Source organism: Herpailurus yagouaroundi, unplaced genomic scaffold, assembly GCF_014898765.1.
Source record: "Herpailurus yagouaroundi ecotype Mexico unplaced genomic scaffold, PumYag 203, whole genome shotgun sequence".
NCBI classification, from domain to species: domain Eukaryota; kingdom Metazoa; phylum Chordata; class Mammalia; order Carnivora; family Felidae; genus Herpailurus; species Herpailurus yagouaroundi.
Window position 1 is genome coordinate 12516359 of NW_024412434.1, and position 13843 is coordinate 12530201.

Consider the following 13843-nt stretch of genomic DNA (forward strand, 5'->3'; position numbering starts at 1 on the left):
GGGCTCTGTGCTGACAGCTCAGAGCCTGGAACCTGCTTCAGATTCTGTCTCCCTCTCTCTCTGTCCCTCCCCCGCTCGCACTCTGTCTCTCTCTCTCTCACCCTCAAAAATAAACACTAAAAAAAATTTTTTTTTAGATACAAGTAAAATAAATCCAGCATATACTGAACATAAAAAGCAGTGAGCACATAAACAAATAATAAATGAAGTGACCCAAGAAGCACGTTGGTTGACAAGATACAGGAAGAACGCAGCAGTGGAGAGCAGGCGGGCAGGTGGGGTGCTAAGGCTTCCCAGAGGAGTGGCATCTGGGTTTGAATGACAAAACGGATAGAACGATACGAAATGCTAAGATGTAATACTTACAGGGAGCTGATCGTGTTGTGGACACTGTTCAAAATGGTTTACATGCATTATTTTATTTAATTTTCGTGGCAGTTTAGGTATTGTTATTAACCCCATTTTACAGATAATAAAACTGAGGCACAAGGCACAGGCACAAAGCTACTAAGTGACAGAGCTGGTCTGCCAACACAGGCTATCCTGTCCTCCACAATCAGCCTTGTTCTTTAAAGTCACTCAATTTAAAAAGCTGGTATTATTTGGGGCGCCTGGGTGGCGCAGTCGGTTAAGCGTCCGACTTCAGCCAGGTCACGATCTCGCGGTCCGGGAGTTCGAGCCCCGCATCAGGCTCTGGGCTGATGGCTCGGAGCCTGGAGCCTGTTTCCGATTCTGTGTCTCCCTCTCTCTTTGCCCCTCCCCCGTTCATGCTGTGTCTCTCTCTGTCCCAAAAATAAATAAACATTGAAAAAAAAAATTAAAAAAAAAAAAAAAAGCTGGTATTATTAAGGCACCTGGTGGCTTAGCTGGTTGGGTGTCTGGCTTTGGTTCAGGTCATGATCTCACAGTTTGTGAGTTCGAGGCCCGTATTGGGCTCTCTGCTGTTAGCTTGGAGCCTGCTTTGGGTTCTCTTTCTCTCTCTCTCTCTCTGCCCCTCCCCGCTCTCAAAAATAAATAAAAAATAAAACATTTGTTTACAAAGCTGGTATTGTCATATTGATTGTTCTCTCTTCCCTCTTTTCCATTGTGCTGTATTACGCATATGCTGATTTTTACGTTAGCACTGTGTAGGTCATGTTAGCGTTCTGTTCCTAGCTTGACTCTTAATTCTATCATGATATATTATTCTCCTCAGGTGACTGGCGTTCATTATATATTATAGGACAATTTTAGTTTGTAAATCTAACTCTGAAATATAATATTAAGGGTAGTAGCAGATACGATTAGGTTTTCCTGTATTTCCTGTTTGTGCATGGCTCAAATATATTAGCAGTGAACAAATGACAAAAATAAAATAGTTCTGTAATTCTCAAAAGGGTACCCATATGAACAATAGGATTTTACACATCAGGGTTGAAAATGAGATTTTTTTTTTAATGTTTATTCATCTGAGAGAGAGAGAAAGAGAGACGGAGCTCAAGCAGGGGTGGGCAGAGAGAGAGACAAAATCTGAAGCAGGCTCCAGGCTCTGAGCTGTCAGCACAGAGCCCAACACGGGGCTTGAACCCACAAACTGTGATATCCTGACTTGAGCCGAAATAGACGCTCAACTGACTGAGCCACCCAGGCGCCCAGAAAATGAGATTTTTTTATATGCTAGAAATAAGAAACAGCATTCCTGGGGCTCCTGGGTGGCTCAGTCAGTTGAGTGTCCTACTTTGGCTCAGGTCATGATCTCGCTGTCTGTGAGTTTGAGCCCCGCATCGGGCTCTGTGCTGACAGCTCGGAGCCTGGAGCCTGCTTCGGATTCTATGTCTCCCTCTCTCTCTCTGCCCCTCCCCTGCTCATGCTCTGTCTCTCTCTCTCTCTGTGTCAAAAATAAATAAACATTAAAAAAAAATTAGAAAAAAAAGAAAAGCATTCCTTTTTTAAACATTTCCTCCCAGTTTGGTTTTGCGATACAGTTCTTACTGACTGTAAACAGAGAAGCCAGTCCCAACAGACTGTGGAGAAATGGCGCTTCTATTCAAATGGAAACAGTAAAGCTGATCAATAACACTGATGAATAAATTGATCAGTGGAGGTCCTAAAACTATTTTGAGTTCTCAGTAAAAGGGCGTATAATTAGAATCGAGGACTTTCAAAACACAAAGCATAAACAGCTAATATCATGTGAAGAAAATTCACTTTGAATGGTTATCAAAACATGCTGATTAAGGGGCACCCGGCTGGTTCAGTCGGTAGAGCATGTGACACTCGATCTCGGGGCTGTGAGTTCAAGCCCCACGTTGGTTGTAGAGACTACTTTTTCAGAAAAAGGAGTAAAACAGGCTGATCAATACAAAAATAAACCACTATGTTCATATATTGTCATAGTAAGACTTACAAAATAACAATATATAATCTTTCAGAGAGTATAGGAAGACAAACATCCTCATTCTCAAGGTGGAGGGTAAACTGAGCAATCTTTTTGAAAAGAAATTTATAAAATGAGTCAAGACCATCAATACCTTCATATGCTTTGGCCAGGAATTCTACTTCTAAGGGTCTCTGTCAAGAAAAAAATAATTAGAAATGCAGTGATGTATATATAAAGATTTGGTATCATGGAAAACTTAAAATATATATAGTATGATGAGTGTGTAAATTATGGCATTTCTGTGGAGTAGAATGTTATGGAACCATCAGTAATTATACTCATGTAAAATGTTAATGGTGTGGGAGATGCTCACGATATGAAGTCAAATGAATTAAAATAGGGGCAACACCATTTATGACGCATTGTATCAACTCATATACAAATTCATTTCAAACCAATTCAGGAGTATATTTTTCATTTACTTTCTTTTTGATTAGGGTTATCAAAAAACAGCTTATGGGGCGCCTGAGTGGCTCAGGCGCTCGGTTGAGCGTCTGACTTCAGCTGGGGTCATAATCTACAGCTCGAGCCCCACCTCAGTCTCTGTGCTGACCGCTTGGAGCCTGGAGCCTGCTTGGGATCCTCTGTCTCCCTCTCTCTCTCTCTCTCTCTCTCTCTCTTTCAAAATAAATAAATAAACTTAAAAAAAAAACCCACAAAAAAACCAGCTTATTCAATTTTTTTAAGAAAAGCAAAAACATGGCTGTTTTTTCATGCAGAGAGAAGTAAATGATATGCTAGAATTACATAATTTTATAATGCACATGGACCCTGAAGATAACTTTCTCATACCTAATGGTTCATCTTCCACAGCTTCCCACGGGGAAAAAAAAAAATTCAATCGTAACACATCTTCCTCTGCTCTGGTCTCAGTTTCCTGATTTTTCAAATGGAGCCTCGTCTGTCTAGATGCATGGTCTGCAAACCTCTTCTGTGGGCAAAAGAAAAGGAATAGTATTTCTCTCCACACCGCCACACCAAAGCACTGGGGGAATTAGTGACACCAGTGAAGTTTACGGCTCCTTTTTACATATTCAAATGTGCGCTACTTTCTTTCCAGGGGAAGATTGAAGTAGCACGTTCGCACCACGATGTGAATTGACAATTCAAGTTTAGTGTTATTACTTGCGTGGCCAGTGCAGTTAGAGTACCGCATTATGCTTTGTGTTTCATAGGATAACGATGTGCTGTATTCTGTGGCACTTTAGCGTATCATTCGATATAAATATAGTCACTTACTGAAAATTGTGTGCAAGTGATAAAAAGAACTTACAAGATAGTAGCTTAAATAAAACATGAAATAGTTTTCGCTTGGTGTCTGATTTTTTAATGCCGCTTTTCTCCCTAGCAATTCTTTGAGGTGGAGGAAGAGACTTTTGTGCAAGAATCAGCTACTATCAAAATGAGTAATTTGTTAAAAAGACTGAAGGAGAGAGAAGAAATGATTAAGGAGTTAAGAGAAGAGCTATGTCAATATGAAGAGTCTAGATTACAAAATCTTGTAAGTGTCAAAACAATGAATAATTTTAATACAGGTAAATAAGGCTATAACTTTCCAAAAGTTTGGGTTAAGAATAAAGGAAATACAGGTGGTATAGCTTGGGCATCTCTCCACAACATCAGCCAGTCCAAACTTTTCTGCTCAATGGCATATTCCAGAAAACCCATAATAGTTATAAATAGGAGCAATATAATTGTATTCAATTTTTATTCATAATGGAAATAAAATAACCTATCTCCCACTGCAAAAATTTTCCTCCCCTCGAAGAGCACATAAATATATTTTTGTTTTAATTTTGAAGACCCCGGCCGCGTTTTGCTGTTCTGATAGTTTGAAAGACACAGAGCAATCTCCCTGAGTCAGAGGCTTCCAGCAAGGCCCTTGGAACAAGAGAACTTCTGAGGAAAAATCTTGGGGAGGGTTTTCCCCCAGTTCTTCCCGTCACAAAGGGAGTCAGAGGCTGGTTTACTACTTAAACAGAGGACTGGTGGGAACAGATATGGAAAGAGAAGAGAGAGGCTAAACTGTCAAGGAGGAGAACTTTAAGGGCTCTGGAAAGTGTGGACACTGAGGGTGAGTTCACTGTCACCTCACTGTGAGCCAGTGGCTGTGGCCCAACGGCAGTTCAGAGCCATAGAGGGGTTTTCATTAATGGATTCTAAGAACAAGAAGCTGATTGTTTGAGTGGGAGAGGCTCGCAGAGAGGCCGGAGGAATAACAATCTTTTTGAATATCAACTGGCGGGCACCGCATGCCTCCTCAGCGGTATCTTATCTTGTAGCTAAGTTTACAGCGGAGGAAGCAGAGATAGGGTGGCTAAGTTACTTCCCCCAGGCATATGGCTAGTAAACGGTGAAGATAGCATGTGAACCAAGGTCCAACTGAATCCAAAGCCCACAAAAGGAAGTGGGGCTCTGGGCTCTACAGTAATATGTCAAGGTTGTAATTTTCAAAATTAATTAGTATGTATATATAAAATAGACTATTATCATAATGTTATTATAATGTACTAGTATATTAATACTTATGGATACATCCACCTGTAAATATCGACACACGCATATACATGCACAGAAAAAGTCTGAGAAGTTATGTACCAAAATGTGAATACTGGGAAGAAACACTTGCTCATTGCTGGGCCCTTTAAGTACAGTCTATAATTTACCTAAATCCCGCATTAGTATTCTTATTTAAAACGCCAAGTTTAGAAGAGATAAGGAATTGAACTTATATGATTCTAAAGGATTTCGTTTATTAGTTGGTGAAGGCGTGTTTGCTTTGTATAATCTATTAGGATTCTTTATGTTCTAAAAAAAAAAACTGAGTATCTTCTAAGCAATGTATTGTGGAGTGTAATTAGCATAGATCTAATAAAAATGAATACTAATTCTTTTTACATCTTCTGATGGCTTTGGAGGAGGCATATCCGGTTCCTGCACTGACGTTAACCTTTTCCTGGGTCTAAATCTAGTCTTTTTAATTAATTTTTAATTAATTAACTTTTAATGTTTATTTATTTTTGAGAGAGCGAGAGAGACAGAGACAGAGCGCGAACAGGGGAAGGGCAGAAAGAGAGAAAGAGAGAGAGAGAGAATCCAAGCAGTCTCCAGGCTCTGAGCTGTCAGCACAGAGCCCGATGCGGGGCTCAAACTCATAAACTGTGAGATCATGACCTGAGCCGAAGTCGGACGCTGAACCAACTGAGCCACCCAGGTGCCCCTAGTCTTACTTTTCGGAGATAATAATTTAAGAGAAAAGACTAAACAAACTGTAATAGTATCGGCTTTTAATCTTGCCTTGGTCAAAGTTATCCAGCATAGATTGGCAAGGTGATTTTGACCCATTCATTTCCCATTTGTGAAGTGCAAAGCGATACCTGCTTAGCTAAAAGAGAGTTACGAGAAGGATACCTGTTGCACTGACTGTGAATTGCTTTGAGCTCTTTGAAAAAAGGTGAGTATATACATTCCAGTTATCATTATGAGGAAATGCACTAGCCCTTATGACTGTCTGGTTTACATTTGGAGAAATGCACTGAACAGAACTCAGGACTTGTTGAAACCTTCCCAATTTGGTAATTGAGCTCCTTACACTAAGACATGAGGTGTATCTTGTAATGTTTACACTCGTAAGTGTTCTCTACCTGTTAATTGGTCTCTCTGATGCCCTGGGGAAAGAAGGAAGATAAGAATAAGTGGTAGTGGCTTTGTGGGGACCAGGGAAATGGAAGGGTCCACCCTGCTCTTGTACAAGCAGGTGTTCTCTGGCTCAAGATGGCACCCGGAGGCCCCGGGTTATTCCACTGTAATTTGTCCCCAGGGAGACCACCTCACAATTTCTGTAAACACCCTAAGATCTGAAGAAGGTGAGATAGTCCTGATTAACTAGGCGTGTACGTTTCTCTCAGTTCCTTCCGACTCCAACAGAACGTGTGACCCGGGTCTCCCACCTTGACCGAGGGCCACGTAGGGCAGTCAGCAATATGGTGTACATTTCAGAAACATGGATGTGAGTGCCAAAAAACAGATCGTGATTTATATAAAATAAACCTATGGAGAATACCCCCACCTTTTTTTTTTTTTTAAATCCTCTAAGAATAAGATTTCCTAAAACTCCCCGCCGCTTCTAGAAGAGATCTTTTTTCATTTGTAATTTCATCTTGTGCAACTGCTCCCTCTGGTGGCACCAAGAAGCTTACGACACGGAGCCTCTGAAATCTGATTTGGAAAAATGAGTTTGGAGAACCAATCGGGAAATTTCAAAGTAGCAATGGAGATCACTTGGAAAAAAAAAAAAAAAAAAAAACTTGAAATAAGCAAGCCGAAAAAGCAGTATCTTTCCCTACTGCTGGTTTATTCCCACTGGCAGCCAAATCACATAAATAGCTTTGTAGTTAATACGTATTCCGATTATCTCTCCAGAATTGTTTTTGAGGAAAACCTGATAAGAATGTGATCGCGGAGGGGAAAGTTTAATAAACAGCCGCCCTAAATCATACTTGTAACCAAATGGAAACCAGGCAAGAAAACTCTTCGACTTTCAGAAGCCTCCTCTCTCCGATCGGGACTTCCTGGGTGTCGAATATTCCTCAGAGCAACTTCATGCAAGGGCTGAGCCTCGTCTCCAGGTTTGGGCGCCGTGACTCAACGGCGTCCTGCTGCAGCTGTCACGTGGTCACGCTGTAGGCTGACAAATCCCCGTGAGGACGGCCGAAGGAGGCCAGCCCGAGTGCGTGTACCTGGACGCGTGTGTGTGCCTGCAAACACGCGTGCGTGTTGCGGTCGCTTTAATTAGTTGTCGTTTTGAGAAGGCTTCATCTTTTTCTCACCTTAGCACGGATGAGCTGTGCCACCATCGCCCTCGCACCGCCCACAAGCGCACATGACTGCTTGTTGCTGACGGCGCTGAAACAGAGCTGTCATTCAAGAGCCACAGCTCTGCAGGGCTGCACTGCCCCAGTGCGCCACTTTCCTGGTTGTCACTCACTGGGAGAGCACCTGCTCTTCTCCATGACTGTCATGCAGCACGGGCACGCATCAGCACAGCACAACACGCCCCAGCAGCAAATTGAGATGTCCAAGTATTATACGCGGAGCCTGCAGAATTGAGACACGAATACGGCAGAAGGAAGACTGCTGAGAGGCACATGCAGGGCTCTGAACAGAACTCCTCAGACTTTATTGTGCGTAGGGATCACCCGCAGCTCCTGTTAAGATCCAGATTCTGACAGTAGGTCTGGGCTGGGTCCTGAGAATCTGTTTCCCATACGCTGCTGGGCGATGCTGAGGTTCCCGGTCTGTGGACCAGACGTGGAGTAGCAAGGCTCTGTGGTGTGCCAGCCCTCAGACATGATTCTTGCAAGATCTGTTTAGGATTCTGAAACCTGGGAACAGTGATCCCATTCCGCACATCTTGTGAGTGTTCACCAGAGAAAAATAGTGCATGAGCCACGGCCTGAAGTCCTAATTTTCGCATGATAGAAAAACTTCACATCGGTGAGTTCCGTTATCAGTTTGAAATTCCAGAGTGATCATGGATCGCACACAATCTCTCCTCAGCTATAACGCAGCTTTAAATAGCGACACCTAGTTAACCACCTTTTCATGATCTCCATCCTTTTCAACCTTGGTTTATTAAATGCAGTTTATTTTAAAGAAGTCTTGTGGTTTAAATAAGCCAGAGCTAGTGGTGTGGGCAGATGGGAGAAGGAACCCCACCACAAAATCTGCCACTCAGAGTGTAACAGATGACCGTAGCAGCCCAGAACTATCCCTTTGTTCATTTTGCTAATGAGTATCCTCATTGCTGTGGGAGTCTGAATAGTTAATTACGTGCAGTTCCTGCAGCTGACAGATGGTGGGGACAGAGCTACAGATTAACCTCACAAGAACGAGGGGCTGTAGATGGACATGAAGGGGAAAACCAGTTGAATGTGTTTTCCTTGCTTCCTGCTTTTATGTGACAATTTGAGAAAACACATCTAAGTATTAGCCGCCACCCCTTGTAAATACTGTGTGTGATTAGTTCAAATAGTTCTTGTATAGTTTATGCTAATGGGTGCTCATATAATCCACTGTGGGTATTCTTATCCTATCAGTTAGGAAACCTTTGCTTAACCCTTTGAAGACAAATGTTTGTTTGTTTGTTTGTTTGTTTGTTTGTTTGTTTGTTTAAAAAGCCCTTTTAGTCTATAAGTACATTCTGTGATGGCTTCAAGTTGAACGTGTGGGACTAGAAATTAATTTATTAAGGAAACAGTGTTGTTTGTTAACTATTAGATTTGTTAGCTTTCCTTAGTTAAAGAATGAGTTGGGCTCAAATGATTTAAATAAAATGGTGATTCGAAATCATAAAGATCTGTATTGGGTTTAGTGCAAAATTTAACATTGTGTTAAAAATGAACTCTCACGGAACTAACTTCCTTAGTAGGTGGCTTGTTATTTTTTAAGGGTTTATTAAATGCACTGCAAAAATCGCAGCCACTTATTTTTCTTTTGAGCCATTATGGCCACAGAGAAAAATATTTTAATAATTGACTTTCAGGTATCTGTGAAGTTAAAGAAAAATACAATTCCAAAAGGAAAGCAGTATACTGGGAGTATACTGTTTTTGAGGAAAGGTTTTATTTTGGTGTGTTAGCAATCACGGCATGCCTGCAGAAAGAACAGGTTATCATTCATCTGAAGATGAAAGTTCAAAAGTATTTCTGTCCTCTAGATGAATTTTGAAGGGAGGCAGATAGAACCTTCTATCTCTTGTAGCATAATAATATAACAACTTTTAAGCATCCTCCTTAAGATCTTGAGATTGCATAGTCATTTAATATTTTCCCACCATGAAATATAAAGTTCTCCACCAGCTTCCCCAATCCATTACATCTTAATTTAAAAAAAAAAATGCATGGCAGTAAAATCTAGACAGCCATAAGCGAGCATATTCAGATGTGTTTCAATAGCTTTGAAGCGGACAAGAAGAAGAAGAAGAAAGGAAGAGTAGCTTCCCAATAAGCTTCTATTGCGTAAGAAAAAGCCTCTCCCATAACGGACAAGGCGAGATTTAAACAAAAGACGCACATAATAAAAATGTAAATGAGTTTGCTTTACTAAAACTATAACTTTAAAGTCTTTTGTTGTAAGTTATCCTGAAACCTTCTTACAAGGTAATCACTGTTTGCATAGAGATTTAAACCGAAGTCTTCAATAGCATTCAACGCCTGCACAGCCCCAGTGTGACAGGCATGCAAAGCCATGTTAATGTTCAGAATGTGAATTGCCTCTGGGTGGTTCCTCCACGAGGCAGAAAACCAACTGTGTGGATATCCGTGTGCCTGATGGACTCCATGCGGCTCCCGGCCTGAAAACGTCACCACTTTGACATGTGATGTGCTCCTCATGACACTGGCGACGCTGACACCGGGAAATGCCACAAAGGCAACAAGCCCCCCTCCTTCGCCGTGCACTTTGCTACCCCCTGGCGCTGCCCGTCCCGGTCTCCCCAGTCTGCCTAGTTACAGGCGGACAGCACTTCAGACACACACAGAGGGAAGGGTGTGGGTGGGGGGGGCCCCAGCTGCCTCCCCGGACACAGCCTCCGTAATGAATTGACCTGAATGATGAGGGCACACAAACAGTATGATATGCATTATTCCTGTCAATAAAATGTCCCCATGGGCTGTGGTCTTTGTACGGAATGTACCACAGCCTTTCTTCCAGCGCGCTCTATTTAATCTCCTTCCTTTTTACTATTCATATTATAAGTGTGTAATAGAATTCAGAAAATTATATGATAGCTCTTCTGTATCTGTATTGTCTCGTGTTGCATATTTAAATCCTTGGCTCTGTGCTTAGAAGTACGGGATTCCCCATCTTTTCAGGACGCTTTTGCCAGAGAGACAGCTCTAGAAAGAGAGGATTTGGAGTACAAACTGGAAAACAAGAGGCTGCTTCAAATCGTTTCAGAGCTCGAAGAAGCAATCCGACTCAATCTAAGGGAAAATGCAGTATTAGGTAACATTTTACAGTCATCTTGGAGAAAAACCTATGCATCGGGCACTTCCTAAAATCCATAGCTCTATTTGTCCTTACCAAATGTACATTTGCTTGGTTATTTACGTTTACAAGATCTGTTTGATTTTCACTGAAGATGGCATTCCTTGCTTGGGAAAGAGGATTTTTTTTTTTTTTTTTGCTTAGAAATATTATAAACAGAAACTTTTGCTGATTTCTGTTCCATATGATTGATTGATTATCTGAAAGTTATGACATTTAAATACTTAACATGCAGATTGGGGTATGCTTTGCGGAGACACAGAGTTAGTTAGCCCTTTCGGAAAAAATATGCTACTACTTACTATGGAATCATCTGCAATTTTGGATTCAGATTTAAAGCGCAAATTTCCCTGTGTATGCTTTATACACCCCCCCCCTTTTTTCTCCAAACCATAAACGTTGGCAAAAGTTGCATTTAAATCACCAAAGTTGAAGTGTTTTGAAGTATTTTTTCACATACTGTTATCTTCGTATTTATGTTAATTATATAGTGTTCCCCTAACCTGCAGTTATGAAAAGCAATGAATAAGCAATAAAAAAAAAAAACCTTACAGCAAAACGTTGATAAAACCAGAGATACTACAATATCCCTTGAATATAAATTATGCCTTGCCAGTGCAGTTTCATTTTCCTTCTAATGTGGTGTAATAATGCTTTTTCAGGTTCTGGTGGTTCTTACTGTGTCCCAAAGTACCACCTGCTAAAGCACTTTGTATTGGCTGTGACTAACAGCAAAAATGTCCCTTGCTAGTATTGATGAAAAGCTTTCAGCCCTCGGCCACACTTGGATCTTGAACTTAGTTCTTAATCCCTATCTGACCAGCCGTCTGAACAGCAGGAAGAAGGCTGTGAATGTCAAGGGCAGTTGTGAAGGTCACAGTCCTGCTAGGACTCGAGTCCACCACGCCTGCCAGCCGCGTACAGCCTGTCCCGGAGCAGGGAGTTTGAATACAGGGCCATAAGTTTGTAATTTCATGCTTGGCCTCTCTCTCTTTTTGTTTACAGAAGATGAAATTATAACTCTGAAAGAGATGGCAGCAAAGGATCATAGAACTATTCAAAAGGTACTGTAACTTTTTACATCGACGAACGACTCCTTTACGCTGAAATATCAGCACTATCGGTGGCTTAACACTGCATCCCGCTTGTCCCGAGGTACAGAGAAAGATCGATTTCCGTGTTTCATCTCTCCTGTTTTTTAGGTAGGGTCTCTGGTAATCCGTAAGGATTCCATCTTGAAAATGAATTAATGTGCAGAGACTTTTTTTCTTTGGGATAGCTGAGTGTTTACCTTGTTGACTGTAAGGAAAGAAAAGTTACAGGACAAGGAGGTCCCAAGATGTGCCTGGGGAAAAATTCTATTATCAACAACGAACAATCTTATTTTCAGCCCAGATGTGGCCGCGTGTTCATTTTGCGGTGTGGGTGTACTGGGCTTATGTTGTGCAGGAAATCTGTATTTAGAACAGGGAATTCTTTTGGTATCGCCAAGGTCAAGATCTCCTAGAGCATCCAATGCAGCAGGACCTCAGCGGTTCTGCGCCCTCGCACAGGTCAGGCGCCCCTGCTTTGGGGTTTCTTCGCTCTCTGTACCATAGCCATCAACACATTTTCAGTGATGGTGGGTCCTCCACCCACCCCCACGAGGGCAGAAGCAGTATTTTTTCCATCTCTGGTACATTGCCAATGCTGAGCACAGAGCCTGGCACCCTTACAGATGCTCTTTCAGTGATCCGTAGAATGAGAATGTGTTTAGAGGTGAAATTCACAGGCGAAAATTTATATTTATGTCCCTGAATTGTTCCGAATAAACATAAATGCTTTCTGCTAGCTGAATCGAGCGTCAATTAAAAATGAAAATTAATTTAAAAAATGAAAGTTAATTAAAACTGGATAACATTAAACATTCAGTTCCTCAGTTGCACTAGCTTTATTTCTAGAGCCCAGGAAACGGCCACCTGTGCTTAAGTTTAGGTCCGAATTTCAACTTGATTTTACAGTTCAGGGTATTCTTGGGTTTTAGGTAAATGACTTTTAAGAATTATTTTTTTAGCTTAATTTAATTTTTGTAAGTTTATCTATTAAACTTGAGAATGAGAAAGCATGAGTGGGGGAGGGGCAGAGAGAGAGAGAGAGAGAGAGAGAGAGAGAGAGAGAGAGAGGAGAGAGTCCCAAGCAGGTTCCACACAGTCAGCACAGAGCCCGATGCAGGGCTCGAACTCACAAACTGTGAGATCATGGCCTGAGCTGAAGTTGGGCACTCAATGGACTGAACTACCCAGGCGCCCCTAAGAACTACTTTTGATTTGATTTGATTTGATGTGATGTGATTTAAGTGTTTATTTTTGAGAGAGAGAGAGAGAGGCAGAGAGAGAGGGAGACAGAGGATCCGAAGCAGGCTCCGTGCCAACAGCAGACAGCCCTATGAGGGGCTCAAACTCACAAACCATGAGATCATGACCTGAGCTGAAGTTGGACACTTAATCAGCGGAGCCACCCAGGCGCCCCCTGAGCACCATGTTTTAAAGAATTGGTTAACCTGAAAGCTCAGAGTTGGGAGATGTTTTCTCTGATAACTGAACCCATCACGAGTTTTCAGGGCGAATTCTTTTTCTAGCACTGCAGCTTACTTGTAGTGGTGACCGTTCAAGTCCCATCCACACAGAGAAAACAACAGTTTGTGGACAGACAAGTTTCACTTTCTTGGCATCAATGTCTATGGTTGAAAGTGAAGTCCCAGGCTTCCAGTGTCACTTCACCTACAAGGAACCGTCACAGTTTATTTAAATGTTTCTGAAACTGCTCAATCCGTACTGTCACTGAGAGAAATGGATTGTGTAGGCTTACTATGCTCTGAGAAGAGCACGAGAAATTAAGGCCAAAAAAATTTGACTGTCAAGCCACTGATTATAAAAAACATGCCCTTCAAATGACAGGTTATACCCTCTGTGAGCTTAAATATTTCCCTTATATCCTTCCTCAGCTTCCTTAAATCTTCACTGTCCCAAGGTAGCCCTCTGTGGCTATTTGAACACATGAATCATGTCTGGTGCAACTGAGGGACTCAATTCTTACTTGCATCTCATTTTAATTTAAAAAAATTTAAAACCGATACTTGTTTCGGTATATTGGAAAACCTTTATGTATATTTTAAGTAACTTGGTATGTGAATCTACTTTTTCTTCTGTGGATTTTATGCAGTCTAAATACAGATCAGACATTCCCAATGAGATTTTAGCCCCCAAATTGAGATTTGCCACATGTGAAAAGGACCCAGTGGGTTTCAAAGACTTCGTGTAAGTGAAATATCTCAGCACTGATTTTTAATATTAATTATTACACATTGAGATGATAATTTTTCAGATAGATATTTGG

General features: G+C 41.5%; 1 protein-coding gene across 2 annotated transcripts in view; it reads left to right on the forward strand.

Moving 5' to 3' along the window:
- The window catches only part of CUNH10orf67 (chromosome unknown C10orf67 homolog), a 167526-nt gene that overhangs the window by 60763 nt on the left and 92920 nt on the right, over positions 1–13843 (forward strand). For both annotated transcript variants that reach the window (XM_040451222.1, XM_040451221.1), the window contains exons 5-7: positions 3768–3920; positions 10294–10426; positions 11474–11532. In XM_040451222.1, coding sequence (XP_040307156.1) covers positions 3768–3920; positions 10294–10426; positions 11474–11532 — 345 coding nt within the window. The remainder of the gene's footprint in view (positions 1–3767; positions 3921–10293; positions 10427–11473; positions 11533–13843) is intronic.